At 44.4% G+C, this 26,347-nt stretch overlaps 1 protein-coding gene across 3 annotated transcripts in view; it reads left to right on the top strand.

The window, feature by feature from the left end:
- The first annotated feature begins 5,208 nt into the window (after positions 1–5,208).
- SAMD12 (sterile alpha motif domain containing 12) overlaps positions 5,209–26,347 on the top strand; it is a 173,365-nt gene continuing 152,226 nt past the window's right edge. For all 3 annotated transcript variants that reach the window (XM_050891787.1, XM_050891788.1, XM_050891785.1), the window contains exons 1-2: positions 5,209–5,256; positions 25,594–25,772. In XM_050891787.1, the coding sequence (XP_050747744.1) occupies positions 5,244–5,256; positions 25,594–25,772 (192 nt within the window). In that variant the 5' untranslated portion in view covers positions 5,209–5,243. The remainder of the gene's footprint in view (positions 5,257–25,593; positions 25,773–26,347) is intronic.

A 26,347-nucleotide genomic window follows, 5' to 3' on the forward strand; every position in this document is an offset into this window, starting at 1 on the left:
TCACAGGATGATTCAGGGTGGAAGGGACCTCAGGAGGTCTCTAGCCCAACCTCCTGCTCCAAGCAGGGTCAGGTGCGAGATCAGAGCAGGTTGCTCAAGTCTTCATCGAGCTGGGGCTTGGAAATCACCAAGGATGGTGACTGCAAAACCTCTCTGAGCAACCAACCTGCTCCAATCCATGACTGTCCACCTGGTGAAAAAGGTTTTCCCTATACCCATGCACCACTGTGAAAAGCCTGACTCAAATAGCTGTCGTACAAGGCAGCCACAGCTATGGTCTATGCATGCAGCCCCACTGCTGATTTTGGACTGTCCTGCTGGGCAAGTTGTCATAAACTTGCTTTGGGAGGAAAATGTGTGGCCTGTTTCCACGTTTGCATAAAATTTCTCTTTAGTTTACCACAAAGCAATGAATGAAATAAACAACTCATCAGAGCATTTGAGGATGGCAAAAGTCAGTACTACTCTCTGTGCACGACTTAAGACATAGGTGTTACTGGAGAGTGGAATTAACCTCACACTTATAACAGGATAGACATTTGTATATACTGCTGTCAGGCTCAGACATGTACAGATCATATCAACCCATCCGCTTCCCTTCTCCAGTCTTCTATCATATGAAATAAACCATAATAAATTCTATGGATCTTCTGAGTATTTTAACACTCAAATTCCATTTTTTTTTCCTTGCAACTAAGAGCAGAGGACATTGGCTATCTAAGAATATAATTTTTTATTTAAAAAAATAAATCAATTACTGAAAAGACAAAATTAGAAAAAAACACCAGAAATTGCAACAGTAATGATAAAATATTCCTTGAAGACATCCTATGATCTTTTCTGAGTCTCCTACAGACCCCCAAATGAACTGCCTGTAGCATTAGGGATTATCATGCAAAATATTTTTGACAAGAAGGGAATATAGATGTGTAAGATAAACAATATGCAAAATATATTTCAGCAATAGTATAGACAAAGAATATTAATTATGCAATTATACTACTACGCTATTGAAACCTGCTTTTCAGTGCCTTAATGACACTGTTAAAATCATATTACATATATTTTAAACATCTTTATTCTGTTTTTGGGCAGACTACAGCCTCCCTGCCTAATAGCTCTTCTGAAGTCATTCTCAGACCCCAGAAAACTGCTTCTGAATATTAGTGTTTACACTTTAACACATAGCATACCTTGGTTCATTTTGTGATGGTAAGACTGGATCCACACAAGCATAAGAATCTGTTTCCATGGATCAGAGCACAGGACTTAATATCTAAACTCAGTTTCTCCCCTTTTCTCAGCATATGCTTAGTTGAGTTATAGAGCACGTTTTTGTTTTAAAATCAAAACCCTGCAGAACATTAATAACATAAAGTTGGATCTTGGAAAAAAATCAGCAATGCACCTAGCATTTTCTCCCCATGCCTTTCAGGTATTTGCCTGAGACTCAGCAGGTCTTCTCAGGAAATGCCACTTCCTACAGCAGAAAAGAAAATGCATAGAAACTCCCCACCCTCCTCCTCTCGCTCCAGATCTGGCACCCAGTATCCCTCAGGCTGTCTTCCCAGCCATGTGGTTGGGTCTGGCAAAGGGAGGGGAATTGGATGGGAATTCTCTACTTACCGCTTCCACACCCAAATTTCCAGCTACCTCCTACACTGTAGCGTCCATAAAATTTCTGCTGAAACTTCCTTGTTTTTCATTACCAAACGACTGCAGCTCATGGCCTAGGGTGTGTGCTGAGAGTGTGCTGCACCACCGTATAGCCCTTCCCTCTTCCTCTTCCAGCTCTCAGTACTGGCAGAGGTACTGAAGTGGAAAACCCCACTTCTTCCCCATCAATATCAAATCTGTATAGTCCTATGCACGTTCCTCCCACACCTTCCCCCAATCGAAATGCACTAATCATCAGTTACCTTTGAAAAAAACCACCCATTTCCATTGACCCTTCCCCAGCAATACGCAAGGCAATGTAAGAGTCCAGATACTGAGTTGTTAGACAGGTTGGACGGTCCTGTGATAGGGCTATTTCTGCCACACTTGAGTTTGATGACAAACTTTGGTTTTAATTTCACCATCACAGTTTAGGCCCATTCAGCTAAGCGAATCACAGCCAAAAATGTTCAGTCATGGCTGTGATGCTGTTCACTGCCAGAGGCACTTGGTGCCTGACTTGAGGTCAATGATTCTCAGATGTTTCTTCAACTGTCCCTGAAAGATGGCTCTGTGCGTGTGTTTGGGCACCCAATATAATTAATCATGTTTGAAAATCCTGGGTCACAATGATATGGCAGGAGTACCTCACTAACAAGATCATCAGATGAAGATGAGTGAGAATTTCACTATGTTTTACAGAAAGGACTTCAGAGCACAAAGGGATGCTTAAAGCTTAATGACTGTTGAATTTCTGTAAGGTGAAAGGGGAATAAAAAGGGAAAAATGATGATGGATGATAGTGTAGTGAAGTATACAAGCCTAACATCTTGTTTAGACTTCAGAACTCTTCTAGTAGAGCAATGCTGTTGATGGATATACTTTCATCTAATGTTAGCTGGCAGAAGTCCTACCTAGAAATAATTCAAATGGCTAAGGAGCCTCTGGTCAGTATTGCTTATTTCATCTGGTGACCTAGGGCAAAGTACACAGCAAATTGACTTTGGCTGTGAGGAACCGAGTCTGTTTAAAGGGAGTTTTTGCTACACTTCCAAGAGAAAGTTTAGAAGAAACTTGTCTGGAGAGAGGCAAGGTAAAAAGAGGAGCAAGAAAGCAAGGAAGCGTGATGAGATAGCTCTTTCTGAGCAGAGAAAGCTGGTCTTTTTCTACTCTATAATTTAGCAGGGTGTTTTTAGAAAGTTAGCTCGCTCTCACTAACGTTTTTGAAAGCTCTGCTCAAAACAGATTGTACTTCACCATAGATCAATTGAATCAATTTACAGCCTCTTTTCTCTAATGAGTGACACACATTAAATTACAATTTGCGTAGTCTTGACCAGAATTTGAGAAGTTTCTGATGTTCTTAGATACTGTTAAATACTAGGTTTCAGTATCTATCATGTAACATTAGGTATCAAACACTACACCTTTTAACATCTGTCATGCCCTATTTGCTATCTAGTCACAGCCATAATTTTGCTGTTCTTCAGCAGGCACAAAGTCGTAATTAAAAACTACAGGGCTGTTTAAAGGGCTTAGTAAAATTGTACTCACTGGGGATGTCCTCAGGGCCCACAGCTGAAATGTAGTTACCAGTCAGAAATTCAGCATACTAATGGGGATAGGACTCCAGCTCTCCACGTCCATGCCGCTTGAACTCGGAGCCTTGATTTATTCACTCTATGGCTTCCAACTCATTCCAACCAAGAAAGCACTGCTTCATATATGCATTAGCCAGGTAATTACTCTAACATACTTCCAAATATTGTCATGATTAAATAAATGATTAATGATTAATTGAATACCTAAGCTTAATACAAAATGTCATCAAAATCACAAAAGCTTATGTAGTGATGTTGAGAAGAAACTGGTGAAGGTTGTATGTGTGTATTACATATATTTGGAAACTGTGAAATCTAGGAACACCCTATTTTCTTGACAGAAATTATGTGAATATCAGCCCATTTCTCCCAGTGTATGAGATCAGGTGTGTGATTGTATTGCACTTGGGAATACCAGCATATCCTCTCAATTGTTGTTACTTATAATGCACTGAGTGTTTCTACCACTTTGCAAACACATGAAACACAAGGCTGCTGCTCCAGGGAGCTTGTATCTTGACTCATATACAAGACAAAGGCTAATAGTTCAAATGCATATGAGAGCAAAGAACAAGTGAGGTCTTCAGGGCAAAGTTGGTAATAGAAGGCTTCTGGAAAGAGTTGGGCTTTAAGGCCATTCTGTATAGGCTCTGGTTTTCCTTCATAAAATAAATAATGAAGACCCAATTTTATTTGAATTACTTTAGATATTTCAAGAATGTCAAAATTCCTGGGGTTTATGAAGACCTTATTCATTTGCACATTGTATGTTCTGGCACTCTAATTTGAACTCATGGAGGTTTGTTTTGCAAAAATAACCGGTCATGAATAACACTTACTAGCCGCAATAGCCACTGCTAACAAACAAAAAGAACATGTGAAAACGTTTTCACGTCCTATCTGTATTTGCCCTTGTATACTCAGTCCCTCTGCTGTTGTCCTCTTGATTTCAGTAATGACATAACTTTGGTGAGTGAAGGAACTCATAGACTCTTTCTGGGTAGGTTAATATTTGTTGATACATTTAAAACAAAAAAATGGGTATTTTTGAAGGAGAAACATCTTCAAAAGCTTTTTGATATCTCAAAATGAAACCGAAAAGGGTACAAACTCACAGCTGTTTTTCAGACAGCCATTTCAGGACAGATCTTGAGAGTGCCAGGTTGTTTGGCCTAAGATTTGTGAGGACCTCAAGTAAAGGCTCCGTTACTGTGTCCCTAGTCTCCTTCATCTTCTGGATTTTTTGGATGACCTGTTACAGTTGGACAGGATAAAGACGGTGAATGGAGAAAGACTGAGGGCCTCACTCTGGGGTGAGGTGCTGGCGGGAAGTTCCCAATGCTCTTTGTGTGCCTTTCTCCTTCCCTGCAGCAAACCTCCTCCAGCCGCGCTAGGGCGAGCAGCGGGATGGGGCTGGGACAGGACAGGCTGACACCTCAGTCCCGTGGAGCCGTTGGGCTGGAAGGCTCAGTGACTGAAATACCACGACAGAAATATCCCAGCGCACCTGTGAAATGACGTTTTCTGTTGGCAGGGTACCTGCTCAGCCCCTTCTTCCCACAGCTCGTGGTGGTCACCATCCCTCCAGCCTCTCACAGCCCAACCGATGCCACCGGCCGCTGCCTGCCCCCGTGCTGCTCTCCCTGCTCGGCAGGTAAATGCGGAGGCGTCCGATGCCGCCAAGACCACCGCGAAGGACCGAGCGGGCCTCTCCAGCGCCACGGGAAGCCGGTGCCTCGGCCAGGCGCTCAACAGCCCCCGGGGATGGCGGGCCTGGGGGGGGGGGGGGGGGGGGGGGGGGGGCGGGACTACATTTCCCAGGGTGCCGCGGGGCGGGCGCGCGGCCCCGCCCGCCTGTCAGCGGGAGCGCTGCAGGTTGATCGCCGCGGCTGCAGATGAGCGGAGCCCGCGCGCGGGCGGGGGGGCGGCCGGGGCAGCGCCGCCGGGGCCGGGTCGGCGGCCGGCGCACTATGCGAGGCCGGGAGGATGGCGGTGGAAGGTAAGGGCTCCGCGTCGCCTGCTCCGCCGCCCCCGGGGTCCCTCCCCTGTCTCCTCCCCCGGGCACTCACCTGCGCCGCGGCGGGGCCGGCCCGGCTCGGCGGGAGGGAGGCTGTGCCCGCCGGCGGGGCCTGAGGCGGCGGCGGCGGCGGGACCGCTCTGCCGCCCGCTGCACCGGCCTCGCCCGCGGGCCGCCCGGCCGCCTCCCGCGCCCCTCGGCCCGGCCGCCCCCAGCGCCGCGCCTGCCCCCGGGCCAGTTGGCGTGGGGTCGGGCCGCGGCGGCCCGCGGGAGGGGCGCCCAGCCCGTAGGGGCCGGCGGCGGGGGAGGCGGCGGGGGCTGCCCGCGCAGCCTGCGGCAGCCGGAGGCTTCAGTCCGGCAACTTCCCGGCGGGCCCGGAGGTGCCGCCTCTCCCGGCAGGGGCGGCAGACCTGCGCCGCCTCCCTCCGAAGTGGCCCCGGCGGCCCCGCTCAGCCCGCCGGGCGTCTTCCCCGCCCCGCCGCCGGTCTCCCGCAGGAGCCGAGGCGCCGCCGTCCCTCGGTGCCGCCCAAATCCCCGGAGTGCCCTGAGGCCGTGATATCCACGAGGCTCGAGCAGCCCCCGGCCGTCCTCCCGCGTGGGCGCAGAGCTGCCGGCGCCGGGGTGTGCTCGGCCCCTCCTTCTCCCCGTAGGAGATGCAGAAGCCCGAGGGCCGAGGTGCCCGGCTCCTGGGGAGGCGGGAGCTGTGAGGTGTTCGTGAGGTGCCCGGCTCCTGGGGAAGTACCCGGTAATTGAGGTGGTGCCTACCAAGAGCTGGAAAGGTGGACGCTTTGCTGAGGTCTTCCAATAGATGCTGGCCTCCTGCGGCAGTCTGACGTTGGCTGTGTGTTCCCTTTCCACGGGGCTTTTGGGAAGTTGGAGGAGAGATGTGACTAGGTGGATGGGAAAAGGCAAATGCACTTTCCTGCTGTCCGCTTCCAAAATTCACTCGGTTTTCTAGCGCTTTAGAGCGAGGCCTTGAGAATCCTGGGGTTTGTGTCCCATCTTGCTTTTTTCTGTGCCCTTGGGAAAGTTTCAGAAGTCCACAGTGTGAAAACCAGCCATCTGACCTCTCTCCTATGCTTAATTTGGAGTATGTTAGTTTTTTTGGGGTGCTCATCTTGAGACCACCTTGAGCTTTGTTTCTCAGATATGCTGAGATATACAGTTCCATCAGAGACCACTTGCTTTATTGCTGAAAATCATGCTGAAGCTGTCTTTTGCTGAGTACCCAAGTGAGCAGCGCAAATGATAGTCCAGGAAAAACTTGGGCTTACTGAAGGCAGGGGGCAGCTGCCTTCAGCATCCTTGAAAAACAGCTTCTTAGGCAAACTCAAATAAAGGTAAACAAAACCACTTTGTCTCAAAAGGTGTCTGTGTACAGGCACAGTTGGCCATCCTAAGCCGTAAGCCTCTCCATGAGTCATACAGATTTCTTATGCACAGGCTGCTTTACTGAATGGCAGTTTTGAAGACTAATGACATAAAGAAGGAAGGTAGTGGTCCTGAATAAAAGCATTACTTCTTCGGTGGCAAAAACTTAGCAACATGAACTGGGCATGCGTGCCCAGTAGTGGGTAAGTAAGTAAATGAAACGGACTGCCATGCACCAGATGGTTTATATGCCAGCAGCCACCCCTATTTCAGTGTTCTCTCTAATGTCATCCTCCTTTATTCACTTGAAGTCCTTCTCAGTCTGTTTGCTAGTTCTTTTCAGGTCTGTAATAATTCCTGTCATATCTGCAGTGCCTTCCATCTGAGAATCTCTAAAAGCTTTGTAAATATTAATGAAGGAAAGCTCTGCTAAAGCTTTGGGAAGCAGTGACTTTCCCTTCTCCTGAGATGGGATTTTTTTCTTTAACTGCTTCTTCCCATTTCCTTCCCCCAGGATGCATCCCTGCTATGGGCTCTCAGAACAGGCTTTCTTGTCTGTATGTTCTGCTTTCCTCCCATTTTGGGTTTTTCTCCCTCAACTTTCTTGCCTTTGCATAATTCTATTACCCTCATACTAGCACAGCAAGATGACTACTTACTTCTTCAGCACAAGTAGCTGTGCAGCTGTGACTACTTTATGTGAACGTAGTGCATGCACATTTAAGGTCTTTTCTTATCCATCATTTTCTGTTGGAACTATGCTTCTTTGTGTGACTGTGCCTACAAACGTGCTTTTATCTTAATGCATCTTCTGCCATATTGGAGCCCTGGGTGTGAGCCATGTTCTGTGACTTTTGGCAGGTAACGTGGCATTACAGCTTCTGTTTGGGAAGCTGAGAGGTTACTTGTCCCTCGTGGCTAATCGCCACAGTGTGCCGATCCTACTCTAGTCAAAAATAAAGTTGCCGTCGAATCTTCTAAATAGATGGTTTTGTAGAAAAATGCCAATTTGCTGAACGCAATGTCTTGGACTCAGGAAACAGACTGTTTTGGTTTTTTTTTTTTTTTTCCTAGTTGTTTGATTTGTTTGTTTTCACTGGAAAAACGTTTTCCTGGTTTGCTGCTTGGGATCTCGAGAGGATAACCTGCTGTACATAAGCTCTGGAAGCTTGGAAATAAGGAAAGCCCTGAAAACCCGGTTTAAGCTGAGGTTGTCTGGCCTTCCAGTCTCTGCGGTAGTGGGCTGGGAGCTTGGCTAGGATGGGCTTCCTGGGTCTTCAGACCTTTTTATAGAGTGTAGCAAGGCTTCTGGATGGCTGGGCCAAATGGCTTCTTGTGCGAACTTGCAAGTGGCTGGCTCTGGCATGCAACTGGCAGGGATTGGAGAGGTTTCTGGGGCACAAGGGAACCATGGATCCTGGCGCATGGGAGTTCCTGGCTGGAGCCAACATCTGCTGCTCCACCAGCTCCACCATGGCTATTGCTCTGTGGAAACTTCCATTTGTCAGCCTCAGCCACAAACCCAGAGACTCTTTGTTTCTCCTTTCAGAAATGCTCTGTGTGGCTAAAGTGAAAATATTTTGTAACTTCTAGTTTGTGGAGAACCTTTGAAAAATTCTGATTTCATTTTATCTAACAAACTGTTGAAATCTTCCTCAAATGTGATTATTTTAATGCTGTCTTAGCATGGAATGCTGAAGTTTAGTTATGGCAACAAATGTCCAGTGGTTTACTTAAGGAAAATAGCCCAGATTGTTTACTGGGATAGCTGACAGTGATGGATTTGCAAATATGAAATAGGAATTTGGAGGATACTATAGTTCCTAGCCAGTTATATGTGAAACATACCTGAGTGTCCCAAAAGAGATTATGTGGACTGGGAGGTCCTTTGGGCTGCGTAGTACCAGTGCTTCCTGATTGATGAAAGGATTGGTGTGTGTATGGGGAAAGTGAGTTTGCACTCGATACGAGCCCATCTAGATGGGAGCACTGCCAAGGTAAGTCTATTTTTAGACCTAACAGTTTTGACAATGTTCCTTTAAGTGTTTTTCTTCCCTTTAGTAAGAATGAAAGAACTAGGTCAGAGCCAGTAGAAAAAGGCTTTTGATCTCTGCAACAGTGTTCTCAAAAAATTTTCTTCTTTTTGCTCTTGTGCAGCAGAGGTAAGGGGGAAGAGAGAAATGGTGATTTCTTCCCTCCCAGTGTTTATTGCACAGGAAAGTGAGAGACTGACAGCACCCACCAGATAATGTATGCATGCAGGTAATCCCACACAGTTCTGTCGGATCCCCTGCAGCTCTGACCTGTGGTGTCTTTGAGATTCCTGAGCAAAAAACTGCTAATTATATCATGGAGTTCTTTCATAGTAAGTGTTTAATGAAGTTTGGTCTAATGCCGTCCCTGCTGTGTATAGGCTTTGGAAAGTGCATACATACATTTTTTGCTGGTCTCCTCTTGAAAGTTTACATAAACTACCATCCTATGGCTCTTCTGTAGCGGGCTCATGCTATTGAGACCCTGGATCTACCTACGGGAGAATATTTTTTACTAAGAAGTGGAGCCTTGCTGACATAAAATGACAATGACTCTGGCCTTACCCCTTGGTAATCCTCAAGGGGGCTAGAGACTCAAAGGAGGTTAGGGCATTCTGGGGTGTGGCATCAAGGTTAACTGCCACAAGACTGAAGTTATTTGCAGCTTGTAACCAACTTCTGTCAAAGCCATCCTCGGAATTTCAGCAATGTGATATACCTGGGTAGAAAGCCTTCAGTGCCTAGCCAACTCCAACGAATGTTGAATGCTGCTATGTGTTTCCTCAGAGACCTGAGATATGGTAAGCTTATAGATGTGCTATACCAACTCTGCCAGGAATGTTAAAGCAAGTTCAGGACCATCCGAAGGACAGCTTTGAAGCAGGTTTCAGGGTAGGTACTGTCGTGGTTTAACCCCAGCCAGCAACTAAGCACCACGCAGCCGCTTCCCTCTTCCCCCTCCCAGTGGGGTGAGGAGGAGGAAAGAGGGGGAAAAAAAAAAAGTAAAACTCGTGGGTTGAGATAAGAACAGTTTAATAACTAAAGTAAAATATAATACTAACAATAGTAATAATGAAATATAATAATAGTAATGAAAAGGAATATAACAAAAAAGGAGGGGGAGGAAGGGAAAAAACAAACAAACAAAAAAAACCCACCAGTGATGCACAATGCAATTGCTCACCACCTGCTGACCGATGCCCAGTTAGTTCCCGAGCCACGATCTGCCCCTTCCGGCCAACTCCCCCCTGTTTATATACTGGGCATGATGTTCCATGGTATGGAATACCCCTTTGGCTAGTTCAGGTCAGCTGCCCCGGCTCTGCTCCCTCCCAGCTTCTTGCACACCTGCTTGCTGGCAGAGCATGGGAAACTGAAAAGTCCTTGGCTGAAGATAAGTGCTACTTAGCCACAACTAAAACATGAGAGTGTTATCAACATCATTCTCACACTAAATCCCAAACACAGCACTGTAGCAGCTACTAAGAAGAAAATTAACTCTGTCCCAGCCTAAACCAGGACAGTACCTATCATGTTGTTCCAGGGTGTGCCCAAAAGTACAACTCTTGACAGGTATTTAGTCATTCAACTTTGTCTTGTTCCTACACCCACTCCAGGCTCAGACTAGATGTCTCCACATCTGAGTTTCCAGGGAATGTGATCTAATAGATAGGTTTTCAGCACACTTAATTGCTTGTGGAGCAAAGAAGTAACAAACCCTGTCATTCAAAAATAGCATGTGCTTCCATCAGTGCTCTTGTTTTGTTCAATAGTTTCCAACCACTCCTTAGCTTGAGGGACTCAGACACGTGGCTCAAAAAGAACTGCCATTTGGAAGCAGGGCGGAGATACAAATCTACCTCTCCAGTTGAAACTGTCACGTCGGGCCATAGCAGAGGAGATGGGTAAGACCAGTGGTGGAGGTGCACACAGGACAGAGAGGAGTAAGACCTGAACTCCAGCCTTTGGTCTTGGTACCAGTTCTGTATGTTATTTAGTGACCATTTATTGCAAAAATGCATCAGCAATTATGGGATTCCAGACTGGAACACAGGTCTTCTCCCATCCACATTCAGTGGCAGCCTTCTTGTTGGGCTGTAACATCTATACCCTTCTTTCTTGCTCAGCAACAGCACAACTGCAGAAGATGGGGCTTCCCTTCTTGGCACACCACCACCCCCCTCCCGCCCCTCCCAGTGTGCACCCAGCCTGGTGGCAGTGTGTGCTCCTCTACTTTGAACCACTGCTTAGAGCTTTCCTACGTAGGTTGCTACATTTGAGAAAGTCACAGTTCATTGCATCTGTCTTTAACAAGATAGCTAGCTACATTATTCCTTTGGAGAGGGATCACTATCTAAGGCAAGAAGTCTGTTTTGGACTGCAAGTTCTCATTTTGAATAGGTTCCCTACACGACGCCTGAGGAGTGTAGTGTGACTGTGAGCTGAAGTTCAGAAGGTGCATTCCACTGTGGGAACTGGAGGCCCCAAAATGAAGCTGTGGCAACAAAGAATGTCACTGCACTGAAGTCTCTTTGGGTATATTCAGAGTGAGTGGGGGTGGATATGATTGCAGGTTATGTGGTCATTTTCCCCTCCCTGCTTTTAGAAATGAACCCATATGAAGCAGGAATCAAGATACAGTACAGACTTGGTGTGTCACTGCATTTCCGTCGCATGAAAATTGGTAGTATGATAAGAGAGTACCTGGAAACTCAGAAGTGCTTTCAGGTCAACCAATTTAGATACAATTCCATGAGTGTTTGGCCCTAGCCTTTAAAATACTTGGAAGACTCAGAAGCTCAAGGAGGACATTGATTAATATAAATTGGCTGTTTCAATGCAATCAAATCCCATCGTAAGGATGAAACTCGTCAGGTGGTGGTGATGTATGGGCAAAGGGAAGGAATGGTGCTTTGAAAGTTCATGTGCTTTCTCCACCAAGAAGAGAAGGCAAGTGAGCAAATGACAAGTTAGATGCATTTCCTAACATACTACTGGAAAGTACTGACAAAGTCTGTAGTGATGTTGTAAGATCCCATGTTTACTGCTTAAATGGAAATTATAAAATAGAATTCTTCTTGAGATTGGGTTTTTTTTCCGGAGATGTCCAACCATGGTGGGTAACATCCAAGGAGATTGTGTAGTTTTGTTCCTCTCGTTTACAGCTCAGTGTATGAGGCTAGGGCAAACTGTTTGGAGCCAGTCTCTTGTGCTTCCCAGTATTGCTGTGTCATGAGGGTTATGGCAGGAGAGCAGCGATGAGAAGCTCAGAGTAAGGCACTGTAGCCAGGTGGTGTCGGAGTTGCAGATTGGTGCAGGTTGTTCAGCTGATAACCCTGGAGAGGTTTCTGTCCAAAACATCATCTGTGCAGGCTTGCTAGCGAGTGCAGACCTCGGTATCTGGATAGCACTGTAAGTTTTTGTTTTGCCCATTGGACTCTGAAAGTGCTGCAGCTAGTTTGCAAAGACAGTAGAGCTGTTGGAGGGCTACTGCTCAGTGCACTGAGTATTGAGTTTCTGGGTTTGTCAGGGATACTGTGTCTGGTTCTGGTGCCAACTTTCTCTGCTGTCCTGGCGGAGACAGCTTTACCCTCTTGTGCCCAGTCCCATCTCTCTGGTGTCTCTCTTTCCAAACTGTATGATGTCCGAGGCAAGGACTCCCCTTTCTGTGCACAAGAGATACTCAGAGATTGGGACTGAGCAATCCTATTGCGGGTTATTTCTCATGAAAGCTGTTGCCTTTGAATGGATACAGGTATTTACCCTTGCAGAATAACAGTTGAACAACTCAGCCCTCAATTATTTGCTCAAAGCACGCAGAGAATGTGGAGGGAGTAGTTCTGGAAGGTGCCAAAGGCAAAGGTGGAGAAAAGGGCTAGAAAATGGAGTAATTTTGAAGGATTCTGAAACTGTCTGGTTGGTGGTGGTCAAAATAGCAAATAGGATTTCAGGAACTATGAGGAAGAGCTCAGAACAAGGCAAGAAAGGTCTTTGTTTATATATCATTGCATATTGCTCTTGTATTTTGAATGCTCCCTGCAGTTTGGCTTGCCACGCCCCAAAAAAGGGACAGAACTGGAAGGACAGAAAAGGGCAGTCGGCTGGTCAGGGACGTGGTATGTTGTCTGAGGGCAGGTTACAAAGATTCTGATTCTTTAGCTTGGAAAAGAGATGACCATGGAGAGAATCCTTAGACATTGATGAATGGTTTGGAGAAGGTGAAAAAAGGAACTAGGTCACAAGGCAGAACAATGAAGCTGTAGGGTTTTCTGCTTAAAATAAAAAAAGGAAATAGTTTTTCATATAACACACGGTTCCCCAGGTGCAGCTTTCAACTTTGGGTCATTCCTAACCTGCCAAGGAAGGATCAATTCATGTACGCCCTGCTCTCACACCATTTCCTTAAGCAGTGGTATAAAGGGCTAGACTTATAGTCTAACCCAGCCTGACCGCTTTTATGACAGAGTCTAGCTCACCTTGTGTGCATCCAGAACAATTCCACTCACCACAAGAGCTTGATTTGCATCGAGTAACTGAGAGGAGAATTCGGCTAGGACGACCCAGAAACACAGAGAGGAGATGGGGAATTGGGCACTGAGCTATAAAAACATTAACGGACAGGGCCATGATCTATAAGATTTGTAGCTGTCTTTTTCCCAATATATAAGAACTGATACTGTTCTGTAGAGGAACTGTCTGCTATGTCAGGTCAGTGGGACCTGGGGGGGAAGGAGGGGCCCCGCATTAGGCTGCAGCTGTAGAAATGCCATCCTGGAAAATACCAGTTCTCCACAGCAGGTAGGGTTGGAAACTGCTGTACTGACCTGCATGAATGAAGTGAAATGTGGTCTGAGACCGACCTTCGGGAGAGCCTGAAGCAGATTAGATCTACAGCTCTCACCGTTCGTGGCTCCTGCCTTGGGAAGGTTGTATGTTCCCTCACCTTTGCATAGGGTCCTCTTTCTCTCTCCAGAAGCGTCCTGTGGCAGAAGGACTACAAAGTGAATGATGAGGGAGTTGCTGTCAGTAGCTGCGTGTTCTCTGTGCAGCATGAGCGAAACTTGGCATTAAAGAGCAGGTTCATTACTCGGAACAGCAAGAATTCACCCTAATACGTGCTGCTCCTGGATGAAGCAAGCAGGTGGGCAGGGGGGCTGGATTTGGGCTGAAGTGAACTCTACGTTCAATTACTGGATCTAATATGCTTGCAGGCAGTATGTGACTAAACAGGAAAAGGGTGTGAGGAAGACATTTGGTGTGGATTGTAGCCTGTCTTTAGTGCGGTTCTATCCGTGTCTATATAACGTGGAACCTTGCTAGCTCATGCTCTTCAGCTGAACATTCAGATAATTACTTCTCTCCATTCCCCTACTCATTTGCTCTCCTCTGCCCTGTTTTTGTGGCTTTTTCTTCCCCCTCCCAAGGGGATTTTAGTTGAGTTGCTTTGCTTCTCTGCAAATAACCTAGTAAAAGCAAGAAAGAGACTTTTAATAATGCTGTTTCAGAAACATAAAGAAAGAAGAATTGTAATGTGTGTAAATAGAAGCTTTCTCCTGGATTTGCCTTTAGCAAAATAATTGCATGCTCTCAGCTAACGGTTTGTCGCTACACAAATCAGCTGGGGTACTAGAGTGAGTAGGATACGGTGGTATGAGTAAGCAGTAGGAGGTGAAGAATTTTACTGGGGGAAGGAAAGAAGGCATTTCCAGGCTCTTCAGTTAAATGTGCAAGGGAAGGGGTAGCCTCGAACAATGGTAAAGGAGGTAACTTTTAGGCAGTTGAGAGAAAGCCAGGACTGAAAACAGAAGTCAACTGCCAGATTGCAAACTAGTTATGCTAGTGAGAATGAATATTCCTCATTGCATTTTAATGACTTTGTGCATCATTCGTGGGACAAGAAATAAAGCCTGGATCCACAGCTGAATTGCAGCCATTTCTGTGCCATATGTTCACCAGCAGACAGCAGCTTTCATGAGTAGGGCAAAGGCAGAGATCTGTGATGCATGTCTGGGACAGCACACCTCTGATGCTGTAACAAAGACTTAACCTGTGTGTCTGAGCTGTTCTTTGTATACTGGATAGGCTCACTAGTGTTTAGAAAAGGTTTCTGATGTAATGCTGGCTGATTATAGAATTGAATAGTGGTGCTATTAGGACTTGAGATGAAGCATTCTTGGAAATATAATTTGTGGTGGAGCATGACTAGCTAATCTCCTGTTGTGGTTTAACCTGGCAGGCAGCTAAACACCACACAGCTGCTCGCTCACTCCCCCTGCCCCGCAGCGGGATGGGGGAGAGAATTGGGGGGCGGGGGGGGGGAAGTAAAATTCATGGGTTGAGAGAAAGACAGTTTAATAGGACAGAAAAGGAAGGGAAAATAATAATAATAATAAAAGAATTAGAATATACAAAACGTGATGCACAATGCAGTTGCTCACCAGCCACTGACCGATGCCCAGCCAGTTCCCAAGCAGCGGCCCCCAGCCAGCTTTCCCCCTAGTTTATATACTGAGCATGATGCCATATGGTACGGAATATCCCTTTGGTCAGTTGGGGTCAGCTGTCCTGGCTGTGTGGCCTCCCAGCTTCTTATGCCCCCCAGGCTAATCACTGGTGGGGTGGTGTGACAAGCTGAAGAGTCCTTGACTTAGTGTAAACACTGCTTAGCAACAACTAAAACATCAGTGTGTTATCAACATTATTCTCATCCTAAATCCAAAACACAGCACTATACCAGCTACTAGGAAGGAAATTAACTCTATCCCAGCCAAAACCAGGACATCTCCTAAGCAGTGATTGCAAGACAAGTTTCTTCCAGGAATAGTGGAACTAATGAAGACTTGTTTCTTACCCAGGTGTGTTCTTTATCTTTTCTATCTACTTCCTCTGCATATTCACAGTGAAATCCTCAGAGGGCAACAGTGGTACCTAGTCTGGAGTTTGCCTAAGTCAGTTGGTGACTGACAATTGCAATGTATGGTGGATACTTTTCCTTCGGAGAGCATTATTTTAGGTCTCTTCCTCTCTATCTACCCATTGATTTTTTTGTTTTTCATACTACTTATCTCCTGTAGCACCCTCTTTGATTGCAAGTCTGTGCATCTCACAAACTTGAAATCCAGAGATGCTTCACTCTTCACGAGAAGTTTTGTAGATGCTTGCACAAGCCTTCTTATTAACAGTGGATGAAATTAGTTTGCAAAACAAATTACTAACTGTTTTGTACTGTAATCCATTGCTTAAATTATGTTCCTGTATACATGTGATGCATGTTACTTACCGACCTTTATTACTTTGTTCACTAAGACCCATTTTACTCTGAGCTAATTGCATAGCTTACTAGTCCCCTTCTTTGCCAGTATTCTCCTCCTCCTCTATACCCGTACAGGATTTGTGGTAGACTTGCCTTACTTATTCACTGAATTGGTCCATTTTTCAATGAGCCTCTCTGTTGCTAGTGTGAATTCAAGAGCTGCTTGTACCAACTGTACATTTATTAAAATGGAATGAGAAAATGCTTCAGAAATAATTTGGCTGTCCAGTCATTGTGCCTGCCTTTTTATCGTGAATTCCCATTGTGTTACAAAGGCAGAACTTGCATTGCTGAGGCTCCAAGGTCTATCTAGCATAGTGATAATATGCAGTCTGTCTCCTGAAGAGCAGGTGTAACAGAAACTGTCTTTTATGTTTACAGCATTTGCTAAAATCTATGAGATAAGAGATGGCAAGTGGATATTGCCATACATAAAATAAGTAGTTTCCAGTAGGAAAATTGTCAAAAATGCACAAGTAAATTTCTTAGCTGAGTAAACTTAAGTACATACATATCCTGGTGGGATAAGGATTTTAAAAGGCAAACTTAACCCATACAAGAAGAGGATTTCATATTCTGGGCTTAGTGTTTCTGTTCTGTAGACAACTAAGGAGTCTTTCTTCTCTCTATACACCCAAGATTTGCATGGCCTTCAACCAAATTATAAGTTTAGTTTCATTCCAGATGAAACTGCGAAGTTACTCATTCTGGTTTCTTGATAAATTTCTGATGCTGTACAAGACTCTACCATCAGCTACCTCTTACAGCTGAGGTGTGTGTAAAAGATGTATGTGGAGCGTAGTAGATTGTCTCATGTTTTTTCTCTTTCTGTGTTTGTCTTTGGCTTTAGTTTTGGGCACTTTTTAATTGTTTCTGGAGAGAGCAAATGGCTTGTAGTAGTAATTGGCTTGGTACTGTGGTATGACTACCCAGTTACCAAGCTAGAGATGTTCAGGGATAGTTGCATCTGGAGTGCAGTTACCTGAACTTTTGTCTTGCTGATGATAATTCTAAAGGGGTAAAAAAGGCAAAAGCCCCATAATTTACAGTTACAAACTAAAATGAACACCCCTCCTCTGAACACTTTATCCGCTTCTGCCTCTGTCCTCTTGCTGCACCTGTCTCCCCTTTGCTCTACCCTCCCTGCCCATCTGGACCTGGTTCGATGTCCACTTCCTTGCTGCAGAGCTGTCTCTTCTCTTGCCCTTCAAGATACCTCCCAGCTGGAGAGCATGTCCCACTGCTTGAACAAACTCTTGATTGTAAAATTCATAAGTTGTAAGAAGTTTATTGTTTGTTAAATTGATTAATCCAGTAGACGACTAGTAGTTATGATAGAGAGGCTAGAAAGACAAGCAACTCTCTGGAGGGACCTGAAGGTACAGCAGTGTGCGGCTGTGTCTGCCAAGCCTTGCTGTCTATGTCTGTCTGAGCTTTGAACTCAAACCTATGAGTACAGCTCATCAGTAGCAGCAGTTTACAAAGCACCCTACAGCTCAGCGCTGGCCTGGCTTTTGGCACAAACTGTTTGTAATCACTTATTGCTGACTTTTGATGCTGACCAACAGAGGCAGATAGCTGGACACCAATATTACTTCAGCTAAGTACTTTGGGACTTCAGCCTTAGAGGAGGTTTCTGATAAATTCAGGTTATGTGTACTGAAGTAGAAAAGGTCCTGACTGATTTGGTGGGCTTCTTTGCTCCGTGTGAATGCTGCTGATTTTGGTGGCAATTAGACAGGCAGATTTGAGAAACAGAGTGGGCAAAATCTTGAAGCTACTTCCTCAGCAGGTTGCCAGCAGTATTTACTAGGTGGCAACATGAGCAGCAGGTTGTAGTCATGTGAAGCTTTGACTGCAGTTTCAGCTGGTCCAAAGTGATGTGTTGGGGGAACCATGCCAATTAACTGGAGGTAGGACTGTATGGAGAAGTAATTCCTATACGCAAAAGCCAGACAGTTTCTCAAAACTAGAAACTGATTGGTGAGGCAGATGAACCATCCATAGGAGTTATAGAAACTGATTACTGTGGAAAAACTTTCTGCCAGATAAAGTGGTCAAAGTAATCCTAAATTTTATGGTACAAATCAAGGTCTACTTTATTAGCTGTTTCTAATCTTGTTTTTTAGTATTGTAGAAGTGGTACTAACTGCTCAGGTCAGACATAATCTTTGAAATAATCCCATGTTTTCTAGGGATATTCAGAGTTACTAATGAAGTACAAGCTTCTGGAAATACGGGAAGGGCTTTGCAGTGTGTATCCTTCATGCTCGTTTGGTCAGTGAGAGCAGCCATCTCAATCTGGAATGAGATCTCAGCGTTCTCAGTGTGAATGTCTCATCTCTGATCAACCCAGTTAAAGAGGGTTGTGAATGATGGCAAGCAAAAAGCCCCAGGGTTGTTGTTTGGCTACTTGGTATTGAAATGCAGCATCTGGAAGTGTATAGAAGTCTGACTAAAAGCGCTGACTGCAAAATTTCATGTGGTTGGAGATTTGATTTGTTTTTGACAAAGAAATGGGCAGAGATGGAAGGAACAGGTCCAGTGAGAGCTGCTGTCCAAAGGTCTTGTAGGATCTCCTTTCCTGGAAATATGTGTTAAATCTTCATGACCTTCATGAAGACTTGAGATGACTGAAAAGATATTTTGATCCTTTTTATAAGGTCCCTGCTATGTCCAACCTGAGTTTGTTAATGTTCCAGCTGTACAGACTAACTTCTGTCTTTTTCAACAACGTGGCATTTTATGGTGGGAGTAGCAGGTGGATTGTATGGACTTACCTCTCAGCATTGTGCAGCTAAGTCTGTGGCATGAATACATAAAATGGAGCTTGCATGTTTGCTAGTATTTGACACATGAAAGTTTTCTAAGGATTGTTAGAGGCTGGATGGGTATCTCCTGTGCCTGCTTTTATCTCCAAATAGCAAAAGCTAGCATATGACTGTGATGCACACAGAACAGAGCACATGAGTAAGAAGATGCTATTTTTACTCGATCGCTTTTTAGAATAGAGCAATTATTATTGCATGTAACTCAAGTACTTGCCAAATATGCTTTAATGTAGCCTTAATTGATCTGCTTAAAATTTTAAGCAGCCAGCAGTATTCCCACTGAAACAAGTAGTTATGAAATGTTTGACATGGTAGGCAGTAGAGTGCACAGAGGTAGTGATTGATCATAGATTTGATCTGCTAAGCCTTGAGCCTACAGATGGAGAGACAAAGACTTTCCATCTGCCCATGCAAAACTTTGCATGTATCAAGGCTGTGTTTTGAAGAGTGCCTTCAGGCTTTTCTCAAGACAGGATTCACAGAGTACCCTCTAGTAAAAGGCAAGGCTTGCCCCCAGATGCCAGTAACTTACTATGGCTCTTGGTGACTTTTGTGTACCATCAAGCGTGCTCAGACAAGCTGTCTCTTGGCTGCTTGCCATCCGGGAGGCAGATGTGTATGGGAAGGAGGTAGTAAGGGGAGCAGAGCATTCATGTTGCCCTGCAAGCTCTCCTTTTGAACTGCATATGCATGCCATAAGGGATCTGCATGGGCACAGAGCTCAGCTCACATTAGCTTCTGCAGGGCAACAAATTTTCTTGTTCTGTATACATGGAAAGGACTTGGGGTTTGTGTTCTAGCATGTGGAAAAAATACATGCTGTATTGCATTAATTTTGTTCCTTCCCTAGTTTTTTTAGGACAGACATGGTCATTTTTCCATTTTGGATGCTCCACTTACTATTTTGTCACAGAGTTTTTGACTCTCATAACTTGGCAGATATTGGTAGTCTTTTCTTTAAAGTTCTGGAAAAGTGGGTATTTTCCTGTAGATTCAGCTCTACCATTGAGCTAGGAGTACAAGAGCACTTAAGTACCTTTGTTTTAAATAAGAGTTTGTTTTGTAAATGTAATCTGTGGATCTGTTATTGTGTCTGCCAGCACCATTCGTCATGTGCTTGTTGCTGTGCAGTTGGAGCTGTACAGAACATCCACTGTCCCTCCCCAAAAGAACACAAGTTCCCATCACAGAAAGCTTTCAATCCAGGTTAAGTGACAATTGCTGGGGAGCGTGAAGAGAGACACAGCATTAATCAACTGTTAAGTGAGGTTTTCAGCAGGGAAAGGAGAATGTAAGTGGTCTGAAACTAGACGAAGAGTTGTATTACTGAGACGTATGGATGATATTGAGGTTGTATGGAAGAATATTGGAAGAGGTTCTGAATCAAAATCTAATGATACTGCTGATATCTAGTGGTATTAGGCTGATAATATCAGCTGATTTGGAGATGGGGTTTGGTGTCTTGATGGACTTTTTAAAGTCTGGGAATGATGAGGTGGATTTAGTTTGGTAGAGTGAAGAGGTGCTGAGACAGTAAGGATATTGTCAAAGCAGCAGTGTGGGAAAATGGTCTGAATGCAGAGGTTGGGGTGAGCTAGCATTAGCTAATACCAGGGTAATGAGAAGTAAGAGCCTGGACAAATATTTTAGCAAGAAACTACTTTGTCTGCAGGTAGAATCTTTTCCAGATGAATGCCATTAAGTCCTGAAAGAGATTTAAGAAGAGTCAGCTAAGAGGGTCAGAGCAGTTGGGTTGTCGTAAAGTTGGTGATTTGTGATTCTTTTCTAAGAGCTGCTTAGGCTCAGTTCTACAGGATGTTAACCCTGGGTGCTGTCAGTCCTCCAGCCCCTTTAGTTTTGCATAGTTGATCCCGAGTTTAGAGCTGGCCTTGTGTCGTGGTTTAACCCCAGTCAGCAACTAAGCACCACGCAGCCGTTTCCCCCTCCCAGTGGGGTGAGGAGGAGGAAAGGAAAGGGAAAAAAAGTAAAACTCGTGGGTTGAGATAAGAACAGTTTAATAACTAAAGTAAAATATAATACTAACAATAGTAATAATGAAATATAATAATAATAGTAATGAAAAGGAATACAACAAAAAAAGGAAGGGGGGGGAAGGAAAAAAAACAGTGATGCACAATGCAATTGCTCACCACCCGCTGACCGATGCCCAGTTAGTTCCCGAGCCACGATCTGCGCCTCCCGGCCAGCTCCCCCCTGTTTATATACTGGGCATGACGTTCCATGGTATGGAATACCCCTTTGGCTAGTTCGGGTCAGCTGCCCCGGCTCTGTTCCCTCCCAGCTTCTTGCACACCTGCTTGCTGGCAGAGCATGGGAAACTGAAAAGTCCTTGGCTTAGGATAAGTGCTACTTAGCAACAACTAAAACATCAGTGTGTTATCAACATCGTTCTCACACTAAATGCAAAACACAGCACTGTACCAGCTACTAAAAAGAAAGTTAACTCTGTCCCAGCTGAAACCAGGACACCTTGTCTAGCTAAAATTATATAAGGTGCTGATTTAAGAAGAGAATATGTTGTTATTGACCAAATGTTGACCTCTTTCCCTGCTTTTAACAAATCTTGAAAAGGAGCAATTATGTTTTGTATTGACATTTAAAAGGAGGCAAGAGCTCCACTTCTGTCTGCCACAGAGATGGATATATGTGTTTCTGTGTGGTAACAGGAAATAACAGACCCATGCAAGCAAATATTCTTCCCTTCTTACCCTCTGTGTAGCTGAGAGTTGGAGACAGCACTAGAGGAAAATAGAGCTGGCTACCTGAAGATGGCTCATGACAAAGAGAGATTAGCTTTGCCAAGTGACTGAGATACTTATCCTCACCTCTGCTTTTTTTCCTCCTGCCCTTCAGTTTGCCTTCTGCCCATGCTGAGGCTTTTGTTCTAGTTGTGTCTCCCTTAAGGAACAGATTAAGTCCAGGTGTATGGCAAGCCAAGACTGTGATGGGGGTGAACAAGAGAGATGAACTCCATCCTTCTCCTTCTACCCCTAGGAAATAAAAAAAGTTGTCTTCCGGCCGTGTGTTGTGTCCCCTCCGCCCCAGTATCAGCAACTTTGGAAAAGTCTTTCCTGAGGCAGCCTGTATTTCTTTTAACCACTCACCTCTTTTCAATAAAAAGGTAATGGGCATATATGTAATCGCTAGCAGCCTCTCCAGTTTCTTCTCTCTTTTGTATCCTGAAGGAGCCCAACAGAAAGCATTGCTGAAACAGCACTAACATTCATTACTGTTGAAAGAATGATGGGCTAAGAGTCAAGCAGCATCTTGCCATGTGATTATTTCTTTTTTAAGCCATCCAGGTGATGCTTATGCTACCATGTTATCAGAAATCTGGATCATTTGCTCCCTGTAACGCATGGTAAATCAATGCTGTAACCCAGAAGGCTTTCCTTGTCCATCCCCTGCTGCCCTCCTCCCTAGTCTGTATTGTTTGGGGCCACTGGGAAGGGAGGAGTTGCAATCCACAGGAAGCTTGCTGCTGGCAGTGTTCTTCCAGGCAGTGTTAAGTCTGCTGTGCTTTGTGATTTCTCTCTGGTGAGCACTGGAAGGGGGCTGACAGCCAAAAACTGCCTGTTTCTGGATGCTGCTGAGGTATGTTAGCATTTCAAAGGTGTATGCAGGAGTCTTCCTATTCAGCTAGGCGAGATCCTTGCAGAAGACAGTTGGAGGAATTTTTATGGACTGCGTTCCATACCGAGTGTCTTTCACTGCTAATTTCCAGCCCTTTCTGGAGCAGGGCGTGCTGGGAGTACTTTTACAGGTTGGTTAGGATATCTCCCATTTTTTGTGAAGGAAGGAATTAGTTTGGCTACTAACAGAACAGTTTCCATCCTCATTGGGCTGTGAAAAAGTCTGTCTTGGTGGATCACGTCCATCTTTTCTGTGGTCTGGAGGATAAGCAAAGTAGTCATTAGTAATTACTTGTTTCTTTCAGGTAGGTAAATATGATCTAGAGGAGACAGATAATGATAGGTGGATATGATCTAGGAGAGAGAATTTTTTTGGTGTCTTAAGACACACTGATATAAATATAAACCACAAAATCATATCTCTCTGAAACCTCCCGTGGGAGCTTAAAAGCCCCAAAGACTCCCTTCATCATAACAGCTTGGCAGGTTCTAGATACATTCCCATAATGGCCATGCAGCCAGAGCAGGTGAGGCCTGTTAGCTTCACTGCAGAAGTAAAAAGGATTTTGCATTTTCTCTGACACAGAAAGAGGTCCTGCAAGGGAAAAATCAAGCAGCAGCTGTCTTCAAGTTCATTTCCATTGTAGTCTTGTAGCCATGACAAAAGCAAAATCCAGGAAGGGGTAGGTATGGAGTGCACCTATAAATAAAGGACTCAAAAGTTAGGAAATGCCTCTGCTAACATTATTAAGGTTTAAGTATTTATGTTTTGGATTGACTCAGTGGCATGGCTGGGAAAACCAGTAGGAGGAAAGGAGTGACTTGAACACAGTCATCTATTTTTCCTTCCTCACCAGTGAGAGGCAATGCCAGAACGATGGGATTTGGTTTTGCATTGCCTTCAGCCAACCTACAGAATTGGTTTGAACCAGAGAAGAAAGAGACTTGCAAGAAGAGCTGCAGCTAGACTTAGGGAAAAGCTCCTTAGAGCTGGTTTGGGAAACGAGGCTCTGTAGCAGCTCTCTCGGTATCAGGAAGAAACTGCAGATGCCTGCCCTACTAAAATGAGACAGAAAGATGACAGATAAGAACAACAGCCACAAAGACTGCTGTAGACCCCTTTTCTTTATGTGCTTTTTTCCCTATTAAAATAAAAAATGCTCGTTTTTGAGAAATTGGTGCCTGAAGGGGAAACCCAGGAGTTCCCAAAAAAACTTCTCGGAGGGTTTTCAGTGCTTTTAAAGCAAACCTGCAACTCTATGCAAGGCCTAAGCAGATGGAGGATCCCTTTTGAGAAAGAAGGGATTTTTAGCTGGAAATCCTTCTCCTGTGGTGGTCCCTGGGGTGGCCAGTAGAAACCCTGCCTCACCTCCAGAAGCTCTGCATTGCTCACCTCTTCTGTTTCCTTCCCCAGGAGGTCTCTGCAGGGCTTAGCTCCGGACATGATGTAATCTAGTGATTCCTCCTCCTCTTCCTCTCATGCTGTCTGCTAAAGAATTGACTATTTGGAGAGGGGTCTCTGGCTCTTTTACATACTTGTAAAAGAAGTCCAGGACTAATCCCCTACAGCTACTCACAGTGAGACGGAAATTTAGTTCCCTTCCCGTTTTTTAGTTTCATTTACTAGTTTTCTGTGGGCCAGTGACATTTTCTATTCTTCTATACAAAATGGCTGCAATTTGTAATAAAACATGTTGCAATTCTTTATTGCTTTCCATCACTCAGTGTTGTTAATGAATTATCCTTCATAATGTTCCTTTGACTTGAAGATGGGAGATGTTTCCATCCCTAGCTTGCAGATGTAGGTATTGTAGTGCTTGGACAGATCACTTATCTTTTATAAATATTTGGATGCTTTTAAAAATCGCAAGGAGAAAAGGCCAACTTTTTGGCCTCTGCTTTAATTCTGCACCAAGGAATTGCTGTAATTTAGGCTCAAAGTTTTCAATTAAGACTCCGGGATTTAAGGTGAATGAATTTGCAAAAGGTGCTGTAGTTGAAGGACCCTTTGCCTTCTCTGGCAGCTTGAGCCTGTTGCCCGTGAGAGGCTTTCAAGGACTGATCCGTAGCTGGTAGAAACTGGCAGTTCTGATTCCTTCCCCTGCTTCCCACCCTTTGCTTCGAAGTAAGCAAGAGTAAAAGGGTAGCTTTTATTTTGGCTTTACATTGTGTTTTGGGTTTCTATTCAGGTCTGTCAAACATTGCACCACAGTATCTGAGCAAAGTTCTTTTGCATACAGGGGAAGTTGGGACCATTAATTATGAGCAGCACTAAAAGTAGCACAGTTACCCAGGAACATGAATGCAAAAATTGGATAGTTGCATGAAGTGGAAGTTGCTTCAGGGATCCACACATTTTAAAATCACTACACGTGCCAAGAAGGTTGTTAAGGCTACTGTCTATGTGAGTGCTGGAACTGTGAAATTTCAGGCAGAAAACAATTAAACTACTGCCATAGTTCTAAATGTGCATTTCTGTGGTATGGTTTGCATTTGTTTTATTTTTTCCTCTGGCTGCTTTCCTTATTCTGCTGTCATTAGTCCACACCTCATTATATGCTCCCAGAGAGTACCTCCCTCTTGCTTGTTAGGATGTTGTAGGTGGTAATTTGCAGTGGTACAAAGTGCTGAAGGAGAGATAATCAGCTGGGAAGTCATTACTCTGTGCAGAGATGACTTGCTGACTTGCTGTGCACAGCTTACTTATCCCACATTGTTTAGGACCTAGAATGTTGTAGTAATTGAAAATGTAATAGAAAAACTTTAACTTGCTTGCCTAGAAAAGAAAAAAAGGTATGGTTGAATGATGAATATATGGGGTATATTGTCCTACCCTAGTAAAAGTTGTAAGTTGAGGTCTTGGACGCTGTAGTGAATTCAGTAGAGCACAGTTCAACACAGTAGCCTGCACTAACTAGCCTTATACAATGCTGCATTGCCTCTCATTTTCTTTCTCAAATATCTCACCCTGAATCCCTGTCAAGGTACAGACAGTTCTTTTGCCATGATCTGACATAGCTCTGGTTACCATGTGACACTTAGTACTTTGTGATAAATGTTTGTAACATTGGGTTCTTCTTTCCTAAGCAGTGTTTTCTTTCTCACATTTTTTTTCCCAGCTATCCATTGCAATCTGAATCCAAATGGTATTGATCACCCTGTCCCCACAGAAGGCATTAATCTGCAACTTGAAGGTGAAGGAGTTGAATCACCCTCTGTTAAGAGCACTAGTACTCCAAAGGGGCCCGAGTCAAGAGAGACACCCAAGAGACAACAAGCGGAGCCAGAAATATCTAAGGTAGGTGGGACTGGGTTCTTATTTATTTTGGTGCGTCTAAAAGAATCCAGGCTTCTTGAAGTTCTGGCTACTGCTTAAAAAGCTTTTATCATCCTGTTAAAGACATACAAACGTGCAAAAGTAACAGTCTGAGGAACTGGGTGTTACAGAAGCAAGGTATTGCAGTGGAGTTTTAGCCCACACACATCTTGGACATTGCACTATTTTATTTTTCTTGAGATGAAGATAATTAAAATAATGGAATCTCTCTTTTTCAGGCACTGTGGAGTCTTTTTTTCCAAATGACTTGAGTAACAACCAGAATGGGAATAGATATGTTTTTCTTGAGTGTGTTTTGTTTGCTTGTTTATTTTTTTCCTGGGGCAGATAAAGGAAGAGAAAAGTTCTATGGGTATATGAATATATGGATTTTTATATGGGTGACTGAGTTTGATAAACTGTTAACTAATTTTAGGTAAAATACCAGGTCAGTTCTTCTGTGTCTGGTATGTCAGTTAATAAACATACTTCAGCGGTGAATTCCTAAAGACAAGTGAAGAGTCTGTTCGCATTCATAAGCTGCTGTTTCTTGTTTG

The sequence above is a fragment of the Gymnogyps californianus genome, chromosome 2 (assembly GCF_018139145.2).
Source record: "Gymnogyps californianus isolate 813 chromosome 2, ASM1813914v2, whole genome shotgun sequence".
Lineage (NCBI taxonomy): Eukaryota > Metazoa > Chordata > Aves > Accipitriformes > Cathartidae > Gymnogyps > Gymnogyps californianus.